Below are 27,541 nucleotides of genomic sequence, written 5' to 3'. Positions count from 1 at the left end.
ACAGCGCAAATTTGAGGGTTGTAGTTTTCCTTGACTTTATTCCAAATTCTGCACTATCGCGTCGCATTTTAATTTTGAAAGTTTTATCAAAGCATCCTCTTTGGTTACCACAATCATTTAACATTGATAAATTTAGTAAGTCACCGCATGCTTTCTCTTTGCTAATTATGATTTCAACGATGAAATACATGCTTCTATTTATTTCATGTACACTAGAGTCAACTTAATTTAGGACAATCCCCTTATGAAATATTTCCAAAAGTTAGTGGTCTGCTAGTTTTCTTTCAAACTGACCCTTTATCCAACTTCCTAAGAACATCGCATGACTTCTTTTAATCTTTTGGCAATGAGGACATTGCCACATATTAAATTTGAGGGTGAGGTAATTTATTTTTGACCTTGCTATTTTTAACTCTAAAAAAAGTCATCATAACATTGCGATCGGATCCTGCTCGTAGTTGGATGTCCGCATGACACAGATGTGGGCAAGCCAAAACGAAGGTAGGAATCGTGATCAATGCATAAATAAAGGACCGCAACTCCGCTACCGAGTAGGTATGAGTTTAGTTGAGAAAGAGCATCTTGCTCGTAGTTGGACGTCTGCATGACACACGTGGGGACAAACAAAAACGAAGGTGAGGCACCTTGATCGGCGTAAGGTCAGAGAAAAATAACAATGTCAAAAATATGCAAGGATAAAAATCATTTAACACCCCAGTGAAAAAGTTCTTTTTGAAATAAATCATGCGATGTCCTGGAATCTAGTAAAGTCCTTTTGAAGGTTAAACTTGTTGTCCCTAAATTTTAGAAATATTTTAAGAAGAGACCTGAATAAGAACTAAGGAAATTTTGGTGCATAGGATTTGAATGGAGTACCCTTGAGAAATGTAGGAAAAAAGATTGCGGTCGACTTTCTAAAGGAAATCTTTAGCTTATGCTCTAGAACAAGCATTGTTTAAATTTGGAGGTGTGATAACGGGTAGAAATGCACGTTATTACAATGCTAGGTTATTAAACAATGAAGGTTTGCATTGATAAAATATATAAGATTTCGTCCAAAAAGCATTAAATTCGTAATATTGCAGTCGCATGCGTCCATCGCATGAAAATAGTTAACTTGTGTATTTTTGTGCAGAATATGTGTTTACGCAAGGGGGAAAATGCAATCACAAGAAATCAACGGTTGAACGCAGTGTTACTGCAAGGCCTTGCTGTGACTTGCACTCGCAAGTATCTGCTCAAGAAGGATTGTCGCATAGAGTCAGCGCAACTTAGTGGGCACATCTGGGTGAAAAGCATAATAAATCACGATGGGACAGAAAGCTGATGACGGTCGAGTCCAAATTAAGTTGACAAAACGCTAATGAACTACTGTAGCAAGTAGACTAGAATTAATGTCATCCCATCAGTGCAATCATAAAAGAGAAGACGCCTTTCATCTCGAAGCTCTATAAACACCGAAGGAAACCTTTGGTAAAGGAGTTCGGACAATTAGAGAATTTTTCCTCAGAAAGAATCAGCCTTGTTCATAGTTTTCCTTTTCATTTAGAAGGCGGAGAGAGAGAAGCAAGAGATAGGGACTTAAAGATAAGTTCTGTTTGCCAACATGCATCGCATGCACACTAAAGATAGGTTATGATATTATGTGGTCGCCTTATTTGTGTATATGTCATGTTGTCATCGCATAAATAAGAATAGAGGCTTATGTGTAGGTCCTATAGACTCATCGCATATATCGCATGCGTTCTAGTACTAGAAGCTGTAGCATTTGCGTTGAGAGATGATTTGCTATTGTATGTGTGTTGCATGATCGCATAACATGAACGCATCCTAGGAAGTGTTAGCTGAACCCCTTATCAACCCGTTCCCGGCATATTCATCGCATATTCCGTATTATCAACTCTTTTCGTAACTCCGCATACATTTATTTTATACCGCAAACAACAACCGAAAACAACTAGTTGATTTATTGGTTACCGCAAAGTCTTCTTGAAATTTATCATTGCATACTGTTTCCTTAGTCCCTGAGTTCGACCATGGACTTGTTGCTCAATGCATTTCTATCACTGTATTTCATTCCATTATTTCATCACATAAAATAACGCATCAGTTGCCCAGCACATGTGCTTGAGGCAAATCCTAAGAAGTTGGAATCACGACCGAGGTTATGCCTCTTTGTAGGCTAACCCAAAGATACACGAGGAGGTTACTTTTATGCTCCATCCAAAAAAAAGGTATTTGTTTCCACGAACGCTACTTTCTTAAAGGAGGATCGTATCAGGGAGCACAGTCCACGTAGTAAAGTCGTGTTAAGTGAGCTTTCCAAAGAAACTATTGAAACTTCAACAAGAGTTGTTGAATGACCTACTTCATTAACCAGAGTTGTTGATGATAGTTCATCTGGTAGGTCGGTTCGACCTCAAGAGTTGAGGGAACTTCGACGCAGTAGGAGGGTTACGAACCCACCTGATCGCTATCTGGGTTTCATGGAAATCCTAGCTATGGTGGCAGATGGCTACGTTGAGGATCTGGTGTTCTATCAAAAGACAATCGAGGATGTTGACCGGGATGAATTGGTTAAAGCCATGAATCTCGAGATGGAGTCGATGTACTTCAACTCGGTATGGGATCTTATAGACCAGCTTGATGGGTTAAGACCTATAGGTTGTAAATGGATCTATAAGTGATAACGGGGTGCTGATGGGAAGGTGCAAACCTTCAAGGCTCTACTTATGGCAAAGGATTATACCCAGGTGGAAGGAGTTGACTATGAAGAAACTTTCTCACCTGTTGCCATGTTAAAATCGATCTACATCCTCCTGTCCATTGCCGCTTATTATAATTATGAGATCTGGCAAATAGACGTCAAGACAACTTTTCTAAATGACAATCTTTAGGATACCATTTACATGGTGAAACCCGAAGGATTCATTGCCTAAGGTCAAGAGAAAAAAGTTTGCAAACTGAATCGGTCTATTTATGAGCTGAAGCAAGCGTCTTGATCTTGGAATATTCGGTTTGATGCTGCGATCAAATCGTATGGCTTTGACCAAAACGTAACCTTGTGTTTACAAGAAGATAATCAATAGTTCAGTAGCTTTCTTAATGTTATATGTAGACAAAATACTACTCATTGAGAATGATGTAAGTCTACTGACTATAGTTAAGAACTGGCTAGCGACCTAATTCCAAATGAAAGATTTGGGAGAGGCTCAGTTTGTTCTGGATATACAGATCTTTCGGGATCACAAGGACAAAGTGCTAGCTTTGTCTCAGGTATCATATATTGACAAAATCTTGCTCAAGTACTTGATGCAGAACTCCAAAAGAGGGTCTACTACCATTCAGGCATGGAATCACTTTGTCTAAGGACATATGTCCTAAGACGCCTCAAGAGGTTGAGGACATGAGACAGATCCCATATGCATCTGTCATTCGTATTTTAATGTATGTGATGCTCTGCACTAGGCCAAACATCAACTATGTTGTGGGAATAGTCAGTAGGTATCAGTCTAACCTAGGCTAGGGTCATTGAACCGCAGTTAAGAATATCATCAAGTATCTTCGAAGAACGAGGGACTACATGCTCGTGTATGGATTTAGGGATTTGATCCTTACTGGATACATGGATTCTGACTTTCAGACTGATAAGAACTCTAGGAAGTTCACTTCAGGGTCAGTATTTACTCTTAACAGAGGAGCTGTAGTGTGGCAGAGCACTAAGCAGAGGTGCATCGCTGATTCCACGATGGAGGCCGAGTACGTAACGGCTTGTGAAGCTGCTAATGAGGCCGTCTGACTCGGGAAGTTGTTGACAAAGTTGGAAGTTGTTCCAGATATGTCTAGCCCTATCACCCTCTATTGTGACAATAGTGGTGCTATGATTAACTCCGAGGAGCCCAGGAGTCACAGGCACGACAAACACATAGAGCGGAAGTATCATCTGATCCGCGAGATAGTGAATCGAGGAGACATGATCATCACGAAGATCTCCTCGGAGAAAAACATTGTTGATCTGTTTACAAAGGCTCTCATGGCTACAATGTTTGAGGGTCACCTTTAGAGCATAGGTCTACGGGACAGCCCGCGGCTGGACTAGGGCAAGTGGGAGATTTTATTGCACTAGGTTTCGTGCCCTAAAGTCTTGTGTCCTATAGTTTGTAAAAAAACTTTGTAAGAATGCTTGTGATATATAATATATATGATATTTACTTCACATCTAAACTTTGTAACTTAAACATGTATGTAGTGACATACAAGTGGATCATGTCTTAAGTGACAACCAAAATAGTCTGTAGTATATGGATATAGTTGGAAAACCTTATCCTGGTAACACTATGACGTGACCCGCTTTGTGGAATTGTTACAAGTGTTGTGACTTGTCAAAGATGGTTTGATCCTGATCATTCGTGTAGAGGACATGTGAGCGAGGGCATCCTATACAAAGAGTTTATATAAGACGTGACCTCGAAGTGTTTACGTCTCGTCATATAGCTCCGTTCATGATTGAGACTTCACTTCACTAGGATGACCATAGGTAATATGACTTCAATCCTAAGTGAGTTGGGAACTCCTGCCATTGAGGGCGATCCTTTGATTTGCATGGGTGCGAGTGGCCAGAGCGCCAACTTAAACCTACCACTTTGGGGATTCGTCTGATTTACAATTAGCGCAAAAGTGAGTATTACCAATTGGTATAAAATTTATACTATTGATCTCGATGTTAAAAGTTTAATTTCTCTACCACATATATTATGTATATATATATATATGTATGTTGATAAGGACAACGACCGTCCAAACTATCTCCAAAATTGTATGATATTATTCACTTTTCTCCATCAAGTACCCATGACAAATAATTATTGTCATTAATATCAAGGACGGAAAATTCTAAATTTGTGAGATTTGTCATGGCAGCACTATCATAAACTATTGTACTTATGTTAGAAATTTAATAGATAATTAATATACAAAATAACATTAAATTTATTAATTATAACGAAGAGGAAAAAATCGACATACCTTTGGGGCTTACCTTTAGCGGAAAAAACGATAGGAGCTCATGCTGATAATGTGTTATGAAATTGAGGAGCACAACGAAAATATGGATATGAAAATATAATATAATAGTATTTTTATATAATAATAATAAATAAATAAAAACTAAAATTATAACATAAAATAACCAAAAGCATGGAATTGGATAATATGAAAATTAGTGGAAGTGGAATTCTTACCAATGTATGTGTAGTTTTAAAATCTACCAAATGCTACTATTTATAGGCAAAGTGGCAAGTAGGACGTGGACTTACATGGACACCAAGCATAAATAACTAAACGCACATGAACAACATGAATGGACATTAAGCAATGGATATCTATTTTCTATTATAATATTCATAATAAAGTATATTTGTTTCCCATGTGATTAATAGAGAAATAAATTTTTTTAAAAAAATATGATTCTCAAGTAAGTATTAGATTAATTTATAAAATTATCGTGGATACTTTCAACCATTCATAAAATTAAATAATTCTCCAGATATATATATATATTGCTTTTGTAACTTCTGTATTCTTCTAGAATTTAACATTTCGTTTGACTTCACATTTAAATTAAAAGTAATGCAAAATTGTCAACATGTTGGTTTTTTTAATTAAAAAAAAAAAAAAAAAAAAAAACCCTCCTGCCTAAAAGAAAATTTGTCAACTTGTTGATGAAAATATCCTACACTTCACCCAAAAAAATTAAAAAAAAATGTTCTGTATGAAGATATGGGCTGGACTGAGGTTCCCTCTGCCTACTTTTCATGGGCCTAAGGCCCAACTAATGGCCCAATGATTTGTGATGCATAAAGTTCCGAAGTGGGCGATGCTGCAGGATAACAAATATATTGGGCCGAACCTATGGCTGTCATAGTTTAGATTTGACTTTTAAAGCCAATCTAATATGAGATTTTTGTACCGCCTGTATGATAACTCAAATTTTATGTCTGAAATAGTATTTGATCTAACTTTTAAAAATAATTAAGAATAATTTTAGTTGATGTCACAAACCAATTGTAATGTTTTTTTCTTTCAAAGCGGTGCATGAGTGAGAGTCAGGAAGAGCTCAAGCACAAGAGAGTAAGTAAGAATTATAGCATGTGTGGGAACATTATTGTATTGCTTAGTTGAATATGAGTACGAGCACGAGAGTGTGACACCAGTAAAAGATTATACTTCCCAAATTTCAAAATATGGGTCAAATGACATGTTGGTCAATTTGGATTAAAAATCTCTCCAAATATCCATAAGATTGAGTCAACCGAGTTGTGATTGTTAGAAATCACAAGATTTATTGTTTGAATCCTTATACTCTCAATTGTACTAAAAAAAACTGTAATTGTTAGATGACCAAGAGGAATAACTAATAGAGTGATTAGGTGTACTAGATTACAATTAGTTCACATGCTTTTGTATTATATATACTATGTATTAATACAATTATATTTTTAGTGTTGAGAATCTTAATGGTTGTATGTAAAAATACTTATTTTATGTTGATAAATTACATTGTTATTTCATTTGACAAAGACCGAGTTATTTATCACATTCTTAAAAGAGGGAGATGCATTAAAAGCTCTTAAAAATAGTTGAACAAAAGAATTTGTTTGATATTATTTAATGGTTGAATTAAAAGATATCTAAATTTGAAATCGTTTAGACAAATTAAGAAAATTTTCTACTTCTATCATGGATTCCATCAATAATATGAATTATATTTGGATCAATTATGCGTTAAAAACACACACACACCCCACCTCTACGTTATGGATGAAAAGAATCCATAGAATAAAGATAAGCTTAGTTTACTTTACTTTAAAATTTCCTATAAAAATACAAAAAAGTACATTGATTAATTTAGAAATGAAAAATGTCCCTTTCCAGTATTTGACCACTTCCCATTTCTGTATAAACAAGTGCCGGCCAATCTCCAAAGTAACCTTTTCTAAACCAAACTCATTGTCAATTGGTGGGTCACTCTTTTGCTTTGGACAATTCAATAATTTCCCTCTCTCCCTACCAATTTTTTTTATTTTTTTTTATTTTTTTAAAAAAAAGAAAAGAAAGTTTTATCCAAATGCCTACTTTCTATTTACTAGAGTGATATATATTTAAATTTACTTTTTTTTCATCAATTTAAAATTTAAAATTTAAAATAATTAATGATTTAAAAATGGTATCAAAATAGGTTGATTCAAACTCTTCCAAGTCTTCTTCATATTTCAAAACTCCAGATGAAGAGAATGTTAGATGATATATAACTAGGTCAATGGTGATTTAAGATATTTTTTTCTCTTAAATATAATTTAAGAGAGAACGAATAGAAAGATAATTAAGGGGAAAAAATCCTACTCATATTGTGGCTTTAAAAGTAAACAAAAAAAAAAAGAAAAAAAAAGAAGAAAGATATTAGAAAGAAGAAAATATAAAAAGGGGAAATGGGAGATGGACGGGAGGATGGAACAGATATGATAATGATCACGTGGTGTTCACGTGGAGAATTCTTATCCTTTTACATACATATGGGAAGAGTAACCAACTTCCACATATTTATTTGGCCACGTGTCTCATTATAGACCACTTGATTTCTTCCATTTCAATGTCCATCAAACTTGGCAGAAGGGTATCTCTAATACGACCACCACACCGAACCCCTCCCCGCACCCCCAAAAAAAACAAAAAAAAGGAAAAGAAAAGAAAATTTAATTTCGTTTATAAAATTAAATCCTTGTAATGGCGGTGGGTCCAGTCACCGAGAAAGAGCACGGCGGAGTTTCCGAACGAGTAGCTGAGGGGCACTGAGATGGGGTAGGTGGCCTTCGGTGTCGAGCATCTCCACCGTGTTCCGGCCGCCGAGGTGGTCTCGGAGGTAGATAGCGACGGAGGTCGGAACAGAGACGTCTTGGGCGGTTTGAATTATGCAACAGGGTACTTTGACGAGACCGAGGACTCCCCGGAGATCGCTGCTGAAGATAACCTTAGAGACGAAGAGGGAAATGTCGGGTCTCATATTGAAGAGAGTCCGGCTGAATTCCTGTACGGCAGCGGGAACATCAGCACCGACGGCGAGAGGAGCAAAGCCGTTCACCCAAGCTTGGTAATTAGCCCTCATTGCAGCGAAGACTCTGTCAATCTCGCTCTGTTCGAACCCACCGTGGTAGTCGCCATCGTTGAGGAACCTGAAAGTAATGAGAAGAATTTTTTAAAAGAACAGGGGAAAAAACATAGTAGAGAAAACAGAGTGTGGAAGTGGAAAGGACCTTGGGGAGGCGCCGATCAAGATGAGTTTAGAGAAGAGTTCGGGGCGGCGGATGGAGGCGAGGATGCCGACCATAGCGGAGACTGAGTGGCCGACGAAGGCGCAGCGGTGGACATGGAGGGAGTCGAGAATGGAGATGAGGTCGTCGACGAAGGCGTCGAGAGTGGTGTAACGGGAGAAATCGAAGAAGTCAGGGTTGACACTGCCGGCACAGACAAGGTCGTAGAGGATGACACGGTAGTAAGGAGTGAAAGAAGGGTAAACGAGTTGCCAAGCGGACTGGTCGGTGCCGAAGCCATGGGCTAAGACCAGGCAGCGGTCGCCGGTGCCGAGGACACGGACATTAAGGGCTTCAAGAAGAGCGTTGTTAGCCATTGAAATGATGAGTTTTAGGAATCCCGGCGGCAGAAAATAGAAACAGAGGGTTAAGTTTTGAGGGTTTGGGTATGGAGCTGTGGTGGGGCTTCAACTTCAACTTCAACTTCAACTTCAACTTCACGCCTTTTCTTTCTTTCTTTTTTCTTTCGTCTCTACTCCCTTTTTATAGGAGGTTTCAAATATCTCTTTATTTTTTATTTTTTTTTATTTTTTCCCTTTAATTTCCTTTTTTTTTTCCTTCCAATTAAAATAGTTTTCTTTTTCATGTTTTTTAAACTAGAAAAATGAGTCCACAAATGTGTTGACAAATACTGATTATATCTATCATTGTCCAGTACATTTTCTTATATTTAAAATAATTTTTTATTTAAAACAATTATTTTTTTTAAGATGAAAAATCAAATTCTAATTTTTTTCCTGGAAAGGGAGGCAGGCCATTCAATTTGAAAGTTCAATAAAAAAAAAAAAAACTATATTTTTGGTCGATCTTATAAAATGATGGAACTGGGTGAGCTTGTATAAATAGAAAAATTCATATTCTTGATTAGTTTTTTTTTTTTCTTTCGGTTAAAAAAAACACATTTATCTTTTTACAATATTAATGATTTAGGATCGACTGAGGCCTCCAATTAGCATCGACGGTTAAAACGACTCATTGTTACAATAAATATTATTATGTAATTCTCAATCAATTACAATCAACATAATTTCAAAACTTTTTTATTACAATATTTGTTATTTGTTATAATTTTTATTATTTTACATTCTTTATTTCTTTATTTTTTGCTACCATGTTTACTATTTTCTCTTCAAATTAAAATACTATAACACTTCAAACACAAATTATTATAATTCAAACTAAAATAACCTACCCCAAACACAGACTATTATAACCGAATGATAATTACTATTAACTATAATAATCAATTCAATGTCCTAAACATTCTCTTAGTCTTTGTAATATTAAATTTGTAATAATTTAGTCTATGAATAGTAATTAATGATTTAGATATTTAGCTTCTATATTTTACCATTTGTAACAATTTAACCTCTATTGTGTTACTATGTAAATACTTAGTTTTTATAGAAATTTGATTTTTGATCCCATTATATATCTGCACATAGTACGTGTAAGAAATTTTATTAAATTATTTTAATATTTTTTAAGATTAGATTATAATTAAATCATGTAAAGTACATTGAGCATTACTTATTAAAGTTAATGGACCAAATTGGTATAAATTTAAAAGTGTAATGATTAAATCATTACCCCTTAAAATTTAGAAACTAAACTATTACTTTAATGGAAGTTGAGAATTAAAATTGTCTTTAACATATTATTTTTTTTATAGAGATTTTGTGATTGACTATGCCTATGTTTCCATGGGTGGATGAGACTCCTTTTATAGGCAGGGTGGTTATCTGGTATTTTCTTTTAAAGAAGAATCAATTCATTAACCAACAATGGTAGCAAGAACAACAACATCCTCGGAAATAGTTGACGAAAATCACTATGACACAAAAACCTCTGCCTTCTATGTTGGACACTAGGCAACAAACACCACCCCTAGCAGAACCATAAAAGGAAGCAATACACCCAACTAGATCGAACAACTTCAATAAATCCCCCCTTCATGATTGAACGCTCTCACAAACTCAATACAATATGATTCCATATATAAATTATAAAGGGAGAGGGGACAATCTAATAAAATCAAAATTGGATTATTACTTATTGTGGCCCGAGATTAACTATAATTCTCTTGTTTGCAGGCCCAAACTACTCAACATAAATGGTCTAATTTACTTCAAGACTCAAGGAAGATGATATCCTTTAGACTTCAAAATCTTCAATCGTTTACCTGTATGTGAGCTCAATCATGTAAACGATGTTCAGAGGAACTAGACGATAGTTCAATAGTATAGACGATACTAAGAAGTACTAGACAATCGTGTAGACGATAGTTGAGTGGAACTCGACGATCATATAGACGATAGTTGAGGAACTAGACGATCGTATAGATGATACAAAATGGAGCTAGACAATCGTTTAGACGATGCAAGAGGAATTAAACGATTGTGTAGACGATACTTAAGAAAAAGCTAAATGATCGTTCAGAAAGAAAGAAAACAAGAATTTAAGTGGTTCGGCCAAAGGCCTACGTCCACTGTGCAAAAAGGCAGGGTATCTTTTATTGCTTCTCCTTTTAAACTTCCCTACAGAATGAGTGCTCTCGCTCTCTTCTTTTTACTCTCTCATACTTTCACCTTTATACAAGCTCTCATTTTCAACGGAAGAAGCTCCTGTGGTTACAACAAAAAAAACAGAATGAAGACAACGATAAACTGCTCACTACCTCTTTTGTCTTCGGTTCTTTCTGTTACAATCTCCACCTTTGTAAACATCTAGAGAAACTTTCCCTTTTTACTTGTAGAGCTGATTTTGAGCTAACCTTTTTCAGGTAACTCAAACCCAAGGAGGTCCAAGCAACGACCAAGCTTGCTTTGAGGAACTATCTTGGTCAACATATTAACCACATTATCTGATGTATGTATTTTTACTACCTCAACTTCCCCTTTCTCAATCTTCTGTCTGATAAAGTGGTACTTCATGTCAATGTATTTAGTTCTACTGTAAAACTGTTGATTTTTAGACAAATAGGTTGTGCTTTGTTTGTCACAATATATTCTCACTTTCGTTTGTGTAATGCCAAAATCGTTTAGTAATCCCTTCAGCCACAAATCTTCTTTGACAGCCTCGGACAGGGCTATAAACTTAGCTTCTGTTGTGGATAGGGTCATAACAGATTGCAGACTTGCTTTCCAACTTATTAGATTGTTTCCCCATAGGAAAACATATCCAGATAGTGAGCGTCTCCTATCTAGATCTCCTACAGAATCAACATCCATATAACCATACATTTAATCATTAGAGAGGTTATTATGTTTATCTGATATTTGAGCTTCTTTTGATGAACAAAGATACCTTAGTATCCATTTAACTGCTTCCCAATGTCATTTACCAGGATTGGTCATGTATCTACTGACCAAATTAGTAGCATAGGACAGATCTGGTCTGGTTGAAGTTATTAGATACATCAATGATCCCATTACTTGGGAGGAGGGAATTGCCTTCATATGGTTAATGCGATCCCCATCTGTGCTCTTAGGACTATTAGCAGCTGAGAGTTTAAAATGAGGTGCAAGGGGAGTGCCAACAGGCTTCGCACCATCCATTTTGAACCTCTGTAGAACTTTCTCACAGTAATAAGCTTGACTTACATAAAGTCTGTCTTGTCTTTTTTCTCTGTTGATTTCAATACCAAGAATCCTTCTAGATTCCCCTGGGTATTTCATGTCAAACTCTTTCTTTAGAAGAGTCTTGACTTGCCCTAAAACTTCTTTGAAACTTCTAGCCAACAACATATCATCTACATATAGGAGTAGATACACTGGTTCTTTGAAGCTTTTAGTGTTGGTATACACACACCAATCATAGGAGCTTCTTTTAAATCCCATTTTAGAGATTACCTCATCAAATCTGTCATACTAATACCTAGGTGACTGCTTGAGCCCATAAATTGATTTGTTTAGTAGACACACTAAGTCTTCTTCTCCTTTTTTTTCATATACCGTTGAGGTTGTTTCATATAGATGGTTTCATTCAAGAATCCATGTAAGAATGTTGTCTACACATCTAATTGGTCTAACTTCAAATACTTTTGAACAATTAGGGAGAGGAGTAGCCTAATGGATATGTGTTTTACAACAGGAGAAAATACCTCTGTATAATCAATCTCTTCCTTTTGTGTGAACCCCTCTGCAACAAGTCTTGCCTTGAATCTAGATTTTTGTACCCTTGGAATTTCTTCTTTAAACTTGTATATCCACTTACATGAAATAGACTTGTACTATTTAGGTAAAGGCACTAATTTCTAGGTATCATTAAGGTTAAAAGACCTCATTTCATCATTCATGGCCTCTATCTATTATCTAGCATCAAGGCTATAAATTGCTTCATCAAAACTGATGGGTTCATTGTTACTTAGTGAGATGGTAGAACTCAAAGCAACACTAGCAAAGTCAGATTCTAAATACCTTGCAGGGGGCACAATGGTTCTCCTTATCCTGTCTCTTGCTAAGGAATAGTTTTGTTGATCTACTTGTGTTTCATCTTGTTCACTTGACAAAATTTCACTTGTCTCAGCAGTGTCTTCACCTTCAACTTCTAGATTCTAAAAAGAAGTAGAAGCTCCCCGATCATTTTAAGGCTCCACCTCAAACCTTGTACTATTGGTCTTAGACATAGGTATAGGTTGTTGCTCGGATAACACAAACATCTCATTTTCTCTGAAGATAACATCTTTACTGTTGATACATCTCTTCTCGATAGGATGTCATAATCTGTATCCTTTCACTCTAAGTGTAAAACCTAGAAACATGCACTTGACAGCCCTTGGTTTCAGCTTACCTTGGCTTTGATGCACAAACCCTACACTCCTAATTATCTTCAAGTGTTCCAAATTGGGAGGCTTTCTTGTCCATCTTTCTTCTGGTGTTTTCAGCTTAATAGACTGATGTGGACATCTATTTAGAGTGTAGACTGTATAGAACACTGTCTCTGCCCAATATTTCTCAGGCAAAAGAGCATTAGACAGCTGGCATCTCACTCTTTCAAGCACTATTCTATTGAGTCTTTCAGCAACTCTATTTTGTTGAGGTGTATACCTCACTGTTTTGTGCCTTACAATTCCATTCTCTCTGCATAACAGGTTAAACTGTTCTCCACGAAACTCTAAACATTGTCAGTTCTCAAGTGTTTAATGTGTTTAGAGGTTTATTTTTCAGTCAAAGTTTTCCATTCGTTAAATCTCCTAACACTTCATCTTTGGTTTTTAGAAAATAAACTCAACTCTTTCTTGAATAATCATCAACAAAAGAAAGGAAATACCTTGCTCCACTTAGTGAAGGAGAGTGTGTTGGACCCCATATGTCAGTATGCACATATTCAAGTATCTCCTTGGTAGTATGTTGTCTTTTAGGGAAGCCTTGCCTAGTTGCCTTGCCAAGGATGCAATGTTCACAAAACTTCAAGCTGTTTCTAACTCCTTTAGGAAGAATCCCTTGTTTGGAAAGAACTTGCAGCCTTTCACACTAATATGAGATAGCTTTTGTGCCATAACTCATCCTCTATAGGATCTTCATCTGTAGCCATCAAGGCTGGTTGTGCCATCTGCACATCTTTAATGACATACAAGCCATTTACTTTAGTAGCCACTAATACCACCTTTGATTCTTTGATTATCTCAAAAGTGCCTCCAACTCCTCTATATTCACAACCAATGGAGTCAAACATCCCCAATGATAGAAGATTTCTCTTTAAGGTAGGAACATGCCTCTCACATTCCTGATTAGCTCTACTGAACCATCTTGTAGCTTCAAGGAAACAGAGCCAATACTAACTGCCCTACAGGTATTATTATTTCCCATGTAAATCAGTTCTCCATCCCACTTCTTGTAGGTACAAAACCACCCTTTAGATGGTGTCATATGGACTGAAGAATCAGAATCTATAACCCAATCTTGAGTCTCTGTAGAATTCTACTTACCACACTCTTCAGTTGCTGCCTAGGCATCTAAATACATAAGGGAATTCTCTCCTACAACTGCTTCTGTCTGTTTTCCTCCTATGTTCTGTTGGTTGAATTCTCTTCAAGGAATAATAGTATTTCTTCATGTGTCCAAGTTTATGGCAAAAATAACACTTGACAGTAGACTTGTCACCCTCATTCTGCTTGCTCTTCCCATTGTTCTTTGTTTTCCCTTTTGAAAATAAACCTCTCCTTCTTGTTGCTCTTTCTTGCTCATCTGTAATTCAAGTTCTCTAACTCTGGTTGCTGAAATAATTGCTTATGTAGTGTTCCTTTCTCTACTATACTTCATTGTTGTTTTAACATCTTTAAACGAGTTTGGTAGGGAGTTTAGTAGGATAAAGACCTCATTTTCTTCCCCAATGTTGTCTTCTATTGATTTGAATTCTGATGACAGTCTCGTGAATTCATTCAAATTTTCAGTGAGGAATCTTGCAGCATCCATCTTATATATGAAAAATATTTCCCTCAGAAAAGCTTTATTAAGAAGGTCTTTGTTGAGATAAATCTCATTTAATTTGTTCCAGAGTTCATAAGCAGTTTACTGGTCAACTATCTGCCTTAAAACACTATCTGTAACATTCAAAACAATAGTTCCATAGGCATTGACCTCTATTGTCTCTTTTTATGCATCTGTGAATGTTTCAGAATATTTTGTTGGGTATGTGATGGCCAGAAGTGTCTTTTGCTGTCCCAATACTGCATTGATCTTAGTTTTCCACAATTCAAAGTCTTTCTTTCCATCAAACTTTTCAATTTCAAACCTGGTTGTAGCCATTCTTGAACTTCAAGATTGACTTTTCTGAATCTTTGTATGAAAGAATTCAAATCTTGGATCAGTCTTGATTTATACTATGAGTTTTGATACCACTTATGGCCCCATATTAACTATAATTCTCATGTTTACAGGCCCAAACTACTCAGCATAAACGATCTAATTTACTTCAAGACTCAGGGAAGATGATATTTTAGACTTTAAAATCTTCAATCGTTTACTTGTATGTGACTCAATCATATTGACAATGCTAAGAGGAACTAGACGATAGTTCAATAACGTAGACAAAACTAAAAAGCACTAGATGATCGCGTAGACGATAGTTGAGTGGAACTCGACGATCGTATAGACGATAGTTGAGGAACTAGACGACCGTATAGACAATGAAAAATAGAGCTAGACGATTGTTTAAACGATGCAATAGGAACTAAACGATCGTGTAGACGATACTTAAGAAAAAGCTAGACAATCAAAAACTTGTTGTCAAAAAAAAGGCAATCAATCAAAAAAATGGAAATAGTGAATCAAGAGAAAGAAAAAACACAAGAATTTAAGTGATTCGGCCAAAGGTCTACGTTTACTGTGCAAAAAGGGAGGGTATTTTTTATTGCTTCTACTTTTAAACTTCTTTACAGAATGAATGCTCTCGCTCTCTTCTTTTTACTCTCTCATTCTTTCACCTTTATACAGGCTCTCATTTTCAACGGAATAAGCTCTGGTGATTACAACAAACAAAACAGAATGATGCAGACAACGATAAACTGCTCATTACCTCTTTTGTTTTTGGTTCTTTCTGTTACACTTATTAGCTTTGATGAAATGCAATGGCTTAAAGGCAAATGGCTTAGTCACTTTGACTTCGCGTCTCGGGTTATGGTTGTTGGAGTGGGACTGGGAGCAATTGTTCGTGATTCTCGGGATAGGTTCTAATGGTTGCAATGCACTTTGATGAAAGGCAAATCGATGTTTTAGTAGCAAAGGCTTTGGCAATTTTGTTTAGGCGTAAAGCGGCGGTTGAATTTGATTCTTAAGCCTTAGGTAGACCCTTTCACAATAATTCTTTGCAAAACTCCTCAATTGGACGGATCTTAGATGAAATTAAATTTTGGATGAGTTGATTGACCTTTAGGGACTTGTCGTTTATTTTTTGTTCTTGTAATAGAGCGACCCATTCATTAGCAAAGTGGATTTCTTCTAAACAAAGAGAAGTATATATAGTATATTTTAAAATTAAAAAATTAATAAATATCTAAGATTCACACGTTAATCAATATAAAGTAATCAAATTTTAAACAAAGAAAAAATATATAATATATTTTATTTATATATATATAACTTGATTTGGGTTGGGTCAACCCAATTTTTTTTAACCAACCCACGATCCAACCCATCCCAACAAAAATAGAAAAAGTTTAACCCAACCCAACCCTTATATCTTGGGTTGGGTAGTCTGGATTGTTCGAGTTGTCGGATTATTTGAATACTCTTAATTGATATACTAATTGATACATAGTATAGGTAAGAGACTTCTCGATCTATATTTGGAATTCTCTATCCCTATTATATAAAATATGTTTCTTTTATGTTATTATTATTATTATTTTTTTGGTAAATTACCAATCTAGTGCAACATAATTTTAATTGGGTTTGAATTTATTTAACTGTGTTTACATAGTAATAAATAAATAAGTAAGTACTAAAAAAGAATTCATATATTGTAGTAAAGTATGGGATGGGAGAATCTACCTCAAGTCTATAGTACAATGATTATATCAATATATTTAGTGGCCTTCTTTAAATTATTAATTTTTTCAAAAGGTAGTTATAGAAAGTTTTATTTCGTTTGAAAACCATTATTCCCCAAGTTATTCTAAGGTTTAAAATGTCAAAAAATAATGAGTAGAAATACTATGTTAAAAAAAACCAAAAAAGAAAAGATAATTAAATTTATAAATAAACATTTCGTATGCTTTAAACAAATTAACATATTTTATTTATTTATATTATATTTACATAAATGATATTTTGTTGTTTATTTTTTGTATGTTTCAAAAAATTTTCAAGATATATGAAAATATTCATTTCAATACTCGCTAAAATCAAAATTATGAAATTTAGGCTATGTTTAAGAATAATTTATATTTACATTAAAGAATGTGATTTGAATAAAAAAGAAAATGTTGTTTGCTAAAGCTTTATTAATTACACATCTATATATTTTTTCTTGCTCATATTTTGAAGATTTTTGCATAAATGATTTAATATCAATTTTGGAAAATTTATCTACGTGTTTCTTAAAATAGATTTTAAATTAGTCCTATTTTTAAATTGTTTTTTTTATTTATTGAGATCTTTTCAAAAGCACTTTTAACACTTTAAACTTTTTTTTTTCTGTCAAAAGTGCTAATAAGAAAAGTTGATTTTAACGTAAAAAAGTTTTTTTTAAAGGTATTGTAATTAAAGTATGAGGTGGGAGATCGATCCTCAGACCACGAGGTTAATAGTATGAACATTGTGTCTTGGACTCTGAAATTGTTTTCCATATTGGCCCTAGGTATTATAATTTTGTAATTTTATTATTAAGTTTTGAATTTAACTTTCAATTCGTCCATTAATTTCAATTTGTTATATTTTTTATATCTAATTTGAGTTTAATTTTAATTTAGTTCTAGATTTTATTATTTGACTCTTTTCTCCTTGGTTGTTAGTGATACCCAATTTCAATCTCATATCATTTGAAAGAATTGATGATAATTAAGTTAGAATTTTTCTATCATAATTATTTTAAAATAATTAATATATAGTCAACACCAATAACTAAAAGAAAACATTAATAATTTGTTATATTTTGAAACAATCAAAGATTAAGAATTAATTAGAAGTAATTTAAAGTGTATAATCTAGAAATCTAGAAATAAAATGAAAACTAAAGCTACGTTTACTCCCTTGAAGTGGTAATAAATCAGTAGTAATGTGAAAAGTAGGTCCCATTTGGTTACTTTTAGTTGTTTACTTATGTTCGGTAGTCTAATTGACATTTGGGGCCTACTTCTAAATCTATAATAAAAAAATGCAAACTGCTTAACGAGCGGAAGATACTCAATCTAACTGTGTTTGTAAAGAAAAATTATGAAATTTGATACTTTTAGTGTTACCGTTACCGTTACTATTACTATTTGACTCTCAGAGATAAAGATAATGTTAAAGGTAAAGATAACAGTAATGATAATAGTAAATGTGACAAATTTCATAATTCGAAGTAAATGTAATAAAAAAAACAATCCAATTACATTTGTAATTGTGACCCATTACGATTGATCTATCAATAAAATTTAATTATCATTCCACCAATTCTCATTCAAATTCAGTACATGTGGCATAAAGTTGAAATTCAAAGGTAAAAATGTGTCATTTTAAAATCTAATTACCAAATGTAAACTCAAATGAAAACTTAGAAATAAATATGTCACACTTTAAAAGCTAAACCACATAAAAACTATATTCAACATTTAGAGCCAAACAATTAATTTTTGCTCTCTCTCTATATATTTATATAAATCAATTTACTAAGACTGTGAAGGGGGTGTTTGGGGCAAGAAATTGGTTGTTATAGTTCTAGATTATTATAATTGAATTGTAATAGTTTTTGTTTGGGATATAGATTATTTTTTTTTTTTTTTATTTTGTTATTCACTAGAGCAATTATGATCGGGAAGTTGATCCGGGACAAGTGTTCGGTCTATTATGACATAGCCATGAGGCGCTCAACGGACCTTTTGAATCTTATAAAACGTTAGTTTGAGTTAAATAATATGTGTTTGAGGTATAAACTTATTTTAGTTTGAGAAGGAATTAGTAAATACTGTAATAAAGAATAAAAAAATAATGAATGTAAAATAGTCAAAATACTGTAACAAATAGTAATTGTAGCAAATGATGCTTTTGAAATAGTATTTACGGTAACCATGGATGATTATTATCGTTTTAGGATAATTCTTGTTTCAAATGTCCTTTAAAAGATTCCTTTATGATGTGGTCTGTAGAAGATTCCCTTTAAAATGTTCTTTAAATAAAGAAAGTTATTTTAACGAAAGTTTCTAAAAATCTTTACATTCTTTTTTTTTTTTTTGAGAAAATTAAACCCAACAAATTACGTAGGGGCCCAAAGTTATTGCTTTTTTATTTTTATTTTTTTATTTATTAAATATAGTTTATTTATAAGACTCTTTATTCCTATTATTGTAGGATCTTTATTGGGACAGTTACAAATAAGATCCAAATTATTAACATATATAATATAGTGTAAAAAAAAATACAAATATGACTAAATTTAAATAGCAGTGATAGATCATATTATTGGTAGGAATTTATCAGTATAAACTATATTACTGATAAGAGTCTATTATTATTTTTAAAAATACTATCGATTATAATTATTCATATTTATTTTTACTATTTATTAATTTATTTTTTTGAAGAGTGGGGATTGGTGGTAATTGAGAAGGACTTTGTGCTAAAAGAGGCATGTTTGAATTTGAAAGGCTTTACTTTTTACCTCTTAATGCCCAAAGGAAAAAAAGAAAAAAAAAAAAAAAAAAAGAAAAAGAAAAGGAATGACTTCCATCTATGTTGGTTGTCATTTTCTTTGATGGTGGAGAGTCGTTACATTTAGCTGTGGCCTTTTTGTATTTCTCTTATTTCAACTTATTTTTTTTTAAGACATTAAATATGATACAAAATGGATCTTATCCTGTTATATATGGTCATCACGAGATAGAATTGACTAATCTCAAAGCATGCGATCTGACCATCTATAGGACCACCTTTGCTTAAATTATCAATAATTTGGAGCTATAGTATACGAGTAAATGTCTTTTTTAAAAAAATTATTTAGTAGGTAGAAAAGCAACTATATAAGAATCTATTTGAAATTGATACAAAGTAATAGTTTAGATTTATGGTTTATGTAAACAGAATATAAGTTAATAGTAATAATAATAATAATAAGTAATTATTATTATATAATATATTCATCGGGGCGGGGAACCGGAGCGGGGATAGGGATGGGGAATATAATCACCGTCTCCATCCCTGATTAGCGAACGGAGAAAAAATTATCCCTACTCCTTCCACATTTCCCGTCTAATCGAGGATTCCTCGTCCCGTTTGGGACGGGTCCCCGACATCTACCATATCAATTAAATGCTTAATTTTTCCAAACAAAAATTTATGATTAAGAACTTTCAAATCCTAAATAAGAAAGGAAAAAAGAAAAATCCCTAAATCAATCAAATTTACTAATTGAATCATCATTAGAGGACACCATTTGTTCAAAACCTAGCTTAAAACAAATAATCTTAAATATATTTCGATTTGAAATTTTGATAATTAGTAACCTTTCATAGAATAATCCTAGTAAAAAAGTAATTAGGTTGTTTTTATTAGCTTGCATTTTTTAGTCCCATTAGGCAATAACGACTCTTGAAGGTGGTAGTCGATAAGGAAGGATTCACAGAGCATTATAATAATTTATGTGTTGATGCTAGCTGTCATGAAACATTCTCACCATATCATAGATGTAAAAAGATACTAAAAGTTTATAGCCCTTTAAATTTTCAACTTTAAACTCATAATAGGTCTCTGAATTTATCGAAAGATAGAAAATAGAGATACGATTACCACGACGACGAATGAGGGAGTTGTGGATAAGAAACAACGACACTTGAAAGGGGTAGTAAAGATGGTGATGGGTGTGAATGTGTGTGGTATGATGAGCTTTGGTTAGTAGTCACAACCAAAACAACTCAGCTACAGAGAAGCAATATGGAATCTTCATCTGCCAACCTTAATGGAGGATTTTAAAGGCCCACTCCATGAGGGGAATCTGATTCATTGGACTCTTTCTTCTTCCTCAAGCAAAAAAAATAAAAAAAATAAAAATAATAGATGATACTTAGGTGTTGTTTGAGCTATATTCATCTTTATATGATCAAAAATATTAAAAAGTTTATCGTATAACAACTTGTGATTGGATATTATATAAGTGAGATAGTTAAAGATTGGTACAGTCTATGATGCACTTAAGTATCTTTCTACACGATATCTTCTCAATTTTTCTCCCTCTTATTTCCGCATCCATACTCTTTTCTTTATATTGCTTTTTATTTAATTGAAATTAAACTTGTCACATTTTAGGCCGAAATAAAGAAACCCAATCATTTTCTAAAACAACTTTCAAAAAAGAATTTTGTAAAGCAATTTTCAAAAGAGGCCATCAACATCTTGCCTATATAGCTTTGGCTCTCTCTATAACATTAACTTTTGAAGTTCAAAGTTATCAGAGAAAGCAAAATTGAGAGACCCACCAAATTCAACACCCATTTTGACTAGGAAGAAAAAAGCAGTGGGTAGAATAGGAAATTGAAACTAAGAGCAGCAGTATGTAGATAAGATCCCTACTTTTTGGCTTCATTTTACCCACACACACATTCCTACGATTATCGTTTCTCTTACCTTCTTATACATATATTGTTGACACATTCTAAGATTCTATGAAACCGACCTTAATTTGAAAGTTAATACTATAATGATGTGTGAAGATCTAAACTTCCAATCTCTAGAGAAATGATACAAGTTATCAATTATAGTCGAACTATGCTCATTTTGACGCATCGTCATTAGTTTGAGTGAAATATCTAAACATATATGAGTTATATGCTTGTATATATAAGTTAAAGAAGATGATGTGTATATATATAGATTTACATATAACTAAGAAACGAGGGTTTTCAGCCATTTAAAAAAGGACAAGATGCAGGAGAAAAAGAAGAGAGTTGAAGATAAGGTCATGGCAGTGGAAAGTGACCTTATTGGGTGGGGGGTGGCAGTGGTGGTTGGAGGGGTCTAGAAAATAATGCTTTTAGGGTACGACCGTACCTCAAAGGGTTTGAGATGAGTTTGTGAGTTTTGTGTCTTCTTTGACTCCATCGCCCATATCACCATTATTCTTTACCTTTTAAAACTTTTGCATCTAACCTTTTTTTAATTAAACTTATAACAAGTTCATAATTCGGATCAGGATTATCGGAATCTAGATTCAATACATGATGGTCTCGATATTTTTTTGCATCCCTTGCGATCTGGCCATACTATCTACTTATCTTAAATTGTTTTCAATAGTAGCGACTATCTCCACAAACTAACACAGGCATTTCAGCATGTTTTGTCCTCACTCACATGCTTCTAACATAGAATTACTCCAGATTAAACACGCTTAACTTTCGAGCTCTTGTAAATAGACCACCGAAACGAAAAGTGCACATTGTTGGTATAAGTAGTAGTGACTTTTGATTCTTTTAAACATTTCTTAACCACACATTCATATCCTTAGGACCTCCCTCATTTGCATGTGATCTCTCGATTCATTCATGTACCCCTTTTAAACTCCGATATTACAAAACTCCATGTTTTTTTTTTTCTGTATTCTCATTGCCACTATATTGACATTTTATATGGTTAATAACACCTATTACTACTATTTATTTGTGTTACGGACAATGATCGTCATCAATGTATTTCCACAACAATATGATTTGATGTAGTTTAGACAATAGTCCCACTCAAAAGGTTTCGTATTAATAGAAATGATTGTCCTATACTAATATATCTATGATCTTCTTTTTATATTATCAATGTGAAACTTTGTAGTTTGCATTTTCAATGGTTTCGGTGATACATTTCAAAGTCTGAAAAGAACTAGATAAGGTAGGAGATTTACATTATATTTGGAAAAATACAAATTAAAAGAATAATTTTTCTTGGTTAGGATTCTAAATGCATTTCTAATAATAAAGAAAAATATATACGATACCCTCAAACACACATTAATCTTTTTTTTAAAAAAAAAAAAAAAGAAAAAGAAAAAAGAAAAATGTGAAATTAAAATAGAAGGGAAAGTGTTATTAATGGAATAGGGAAAGTCATGCAATTGTATTATTGCTCCAAAGATTACTTTTAATATATAAAATATTATTCTTTCTTTGGACATAATGATTTTCCCACCATAAGGATTCATGCATGTATTTCATACGATACATTCCAATCAATCTTTATTCAACTTTTTGCTAAAAACTCACCCATACATCAGAAAAAAGCCTAGAGCCTAACCCCCCTTTTTTTATTTCTATTTTTAAATTACAAATTTCTAGCATTTATTTTAAACATGGTTATTACTTAGGTCCCATTGGATAACTATTTTGTTTTTCGTTTTTAGTTTTTAAAAGTTAAGTTTATGTTCTCCCTATTTCTTAAAATGATTTGCATATTTGTTAAGTATAATGGTTAAATTCTTAGTTAAATTTTAAAAGCAAAAACAAATTTTTAAAAACTACTTTTTGTAGTTTTCAAATTTTGACTTGGTTTTTTAAACCACTATTAGAAAGTAGATAACAAATAAAGAAATTTGAAGGTGAAGTAGTATCTATAATTTTAATTTTAAAAAAAATAAAAAATAAAAAACGAAATGGTTCCGATGGAACTTAGTTTCTAGCTTTAAAAATTTATTGTTTTAAACTTTTATTTATTTAGGCTTATTCTATTTATTTTGTTCCGAAGTTAATGCTTATTATAAGAAATTCTAGTAAAGGGTTTACCAAAGACAACGCTTAAAGAAAATCTTGCCGAAAATTTTCTATTTTTTAATTTTTCTTTCTATTATTTTTGTAGATTACTCATTTAGGGCTTAGTCAAATATCCTTTTTTATGGTGTTTATGATGTGGAATGCAAGATACTTTTTGTTGAGTATGCATCGTCTTTTATTATTAATTTTTTTAAACACTTAAAGCGAGATTTTTAAAAAATTAAATTGTCGTAAAACAACAACATTTCTATCTCTTTTCTGTAAGATACTGGCCCATTTTCTTATGGAAAAAATACATAAAAGTTTACAAAAATTTCAATTTTAAAAAATCCCCAACTTTTTAAAGAAATTTTCTAAACTCTAAAAAGTCAAATCCCGTTTCTTTAAAAGAAAATCTCATTTGAAGTTGAATTCTTATGAGATTTCCAAGTAGATTTCAACAAACGTTACTCCAGTTTGGAATCCACCTAGAAATCGTTGTTTCCCTTCTCTTCACACATTTTTTGTTTCTTCCTATGGTCTTACTAGAAATCACACTACAAACCTTCCAAATAAAAGTTGAAAAAGTAAGAGGAAAGACATAGGAAGATAGTAGATACCAACTCTCTTATGACACCAATTGTCTATCTAATACCTGCAATTTGTTTCTTCACCTAACTTGATAGACAAATATATATGTATATTTACAATCATCTCATACTCAAGCTTTAGAGGCAACATAACTTATATAGTTGCTTAATTAGATTCATCCTTTCACAAGCATTACATACATATTCATAGACTAGGGTTCAAAACATAAATACTACATCATAATTATAGACTTGGGTTCTTTCCAATTTCCATCTAGCATGTACATGATTTCAAGGCTACAAAAAAAACATAATATAAAACCTAGAGAACTTCTACGACAACTAGGGTTTTTGGAGTTGTGTGGCAGACTGGCAGTAATAAGCTAGACATTAGGAATTTGATCGCTACTTGGGAAGTAAAACATTTTAAAAAAGTGAGCTAGGAAACCTAGTGAATGACTATTTTAATAAATAAATGTATTGTACATTAAAAGAAACTACTGTAAATCAACGAGCTTTTCAAAATTTAAGGTTTATAAAACATGTATAGAACTCATTAATTGGAAACATCCATTCATTTCATAGAAACCTCTAAAACTTATGAAAACGTGATATAGTTTACCTAAATCTTGTCATACATAGTTTCATTTGATTTGTATGGGTGAGAGTGGCCAAATCGTCGATTCAAAAAGCCTACCATTTTGGGGATTCGTCTGATTGGGGAGCTGGTAACTATAGGGTCATCGGTGGGGATCGGTGGTACTTAAGAAGTTAGATGTAACTATAGGGTCAAAATGGTAATTTTGGCCTAGTTATACTTACGAGCAATTTGTGAAGGGTCATCGTATTGTTGATTAGTTATATCCAATGGACACAGAAATATATATGTAGTACGAGAAGTGCAGCTGATAGTCTTTAGTGGTAGTTAATGTATGGTGAATAATTTAATTAAAGAGTTTAATTAATTATTCAGGTATCATTGGAGCTTCAAGCTACAGGTCAATGAGGTTCTCTCGGTAGCTCAATGGGATTTAATGAGAATTAATTTTGGATTAATTTGAATTGTTCAAATTAATTGAGAGAATTAGTTAATTATATCTAATATAATTAATTCTAATTATATATGATATAATTACTATAATGTATTTGATTCATTATAATATAAAGTATTTATGAGAGGAAATAAATATTTTGATATGATTCAAATAGGAGTTATATGAATTGAATTCATATAGTTAAATTTAATATAAATGAAATTTATATTAAAAGCCATTGGAGAGAGAAAGGAAACTATAGATTATATTGAATATGATACAATATTAAAACTATAGATTATATGTTATATTTGATATAATATATAGTATATATATTATGATAAGGTAGTTATCATGTGAATATATATATTAAATTATTCATTAAATAAATAACTTAATTTTATTTATTTATTTATTTAATTTTGAAAATTATTTGTTGGAAGGGAGTCCACTTTAACCAATTTTTCAATCCTATTGAGATTAATGTGATTAAGTCTCAAGTGCAAAAGATAGGTACTTTGAGAAATGCGTTGTCTTTTTCTTTGAGTTTCAACTATTTTAAACATTTCTATCTTATATACAGCTTCAACTTTAGATAGTTTTAACTTGTATAAGTTACTTTCTAAGTTTGCGGAACAGATTTATACACCTCTTTTTGTAATGAATGCTTCAGTATGACCAAAATTTACATTGTACAAACATTCCAACAAACAGGAAATAGATATCAAATTTCTTTTGCAAGAAGGTATATAAAGAAAATTTTCTACAGATATCTATTTCCAAAAGTTAACTTAACTACACCCACTGCTTTCGCTGAGATACACTCCCGTGATCTAACCTTGAGAGTAATCTCATCTTCTTCAAGCTGCCTTCAGGAACTAGTTTCCTGAGAAGAAAAACAAACATGATTAATGGCCCCTGAATCCAATATCCAAGTAGAATCTTCATTCTCCACTATAATTTTCAATAACTAGTAAATCTAATTTACCTTGTTTTTATTTTTAAACTTTATTCTCAACAAGATATTTAGGGCAATTTCTTTTCCGATGCTCATTTTCGTTGCAATGGAAACATTTTCATTTAGCAACTACCTCATTCCCTTTCTATGCAACTAGAGTCTTCCCCTTCCCAGTTTCCTTCTTTTTCTTTTGAATATATCTTTATTCTTGGAAAAAGAAGGGCCAGATTTATTTTCAGAAGATGATTCTTTCTAGGGTTTCATCTTTAAGGTGGAAGCAACATTTTCTTCTGCCTCTGAATCTTTATTTTTTCAATAAAGATTCGTAAACCTAGAGTTCGTTAAGAAGAGTCGTCAGGTTGTACTCTATCTTATTCATTATAGCATTCGTTTTGAATTGAAAAAAGCTCTTCGGAAGAGATTGCATGATGAATCCAACTTGACTCTTTTCATTCATGACGACTCCGTTCACTTCTGCAATATTAAAGTGAACCATCATGTTCAAAACATATTCCCTTATGGAGGTTCATTCCTTCATTTTGCAATTGTGAATGAATTTAATTATGTCATGCATGGCAGATGTGGACGGTTGTCCAAACAGGCGCTGCAAAGGGTCCATGATCTCTTTTGCAGTAGCAAACCTCTCGTGTTTCTTAGAAAGTACATCAGATATATTGGCTAAAATATAAACCTGAGCCTTCTCATTAGCTTTGACCTATCTGTCATACGCATTCCGGACTGTTCGATTTGCGTAACGACTTGGGGTTGGAGGGCACTCCTCCGTTAAAACGAATCGGAGAAAATCTATTACTAGTATCGTGTTGATATTCGATTTCCAAGTTCCGTAATTATCACTCTTTAGTTTTACTGAAGCTAGCAGTTGAATAATTAATATTGTCATTATTGAAAATAAACAATTTCTTAGTAAATTGATTAACTCTAAATTTTAATCCAATTTATTAAGCAAATAATAATGTACCCATACTCATTATTCTTTTGCTACGGTACTTCAGTGAGTCAGAATAGCCCCCACCGAAGGGCAGTCGACTACTCCTTCACTGAATCAAGACATTTTTTACTAAATACTAATACCAGAATAACTCTCATCCTTATAGTACTTAGTTACCGTTTATTTGGTCAAGAATTTTACTAATACTTAATAAGTCTTGTAAGTGTAAACCCACCATTTTCGAATTACAGAGATCGGAATCACACAAGCCCTCGAAAGA

The 27,541-nt window shown here is 33.0% G+C and overlaps 1 protein-coding gene across 1 annotated transcript; it reads right to left on the bottom strand.

Moving 5' to 3' along the window:
• Nucleotides 1-7,518: 7,518 nt before the first annotated feature.
• On the bottom strand, nt 7,519-8,823 carry LOC150036473 (strigolactone esterase D14-like). The gene is made up of 2 exons (XM_090312509.1): nt 8,310-8,823; nt 7,519-8,228 (listed from the first exon to the last, which is right to left on the bottom strand). Exons 1-2 carry the CDS (start codon nt 8,681-8,683, stop codon nt 7,799-7,801), a joined length of 804 nt encoding a protein of 267 aa, XP_090168635.1. The 5' UTR covers nt 8,684-8,823; the 3' UTR covers nt 7,519-7,798.
• Nucleotides 8,824-27,541: the final 18,718 nt, after the last annotated feature.

The sequence above is a fragment of the Benincasa hispida genome, chromosome 4, assembly GCF_027475165.1.
Source record: "Benincasa hispida cultivar pf3 chromosome 4, pf3_genome.v1.1, whole genome shotgun sequence".
NCBI classification, from domain to species: Eukaryota; Viridiplantae; Streptophyta; class Magnoliopsida; order Cucurbitales; family Cucurbitaceae; genus Benincasa; species Benincasa hispida.
The sequence above is the reverse complement of the archived record's forward strand: the minus strand, read 5'-3'. Positions and strand labels throughout refer to the sequence as shown.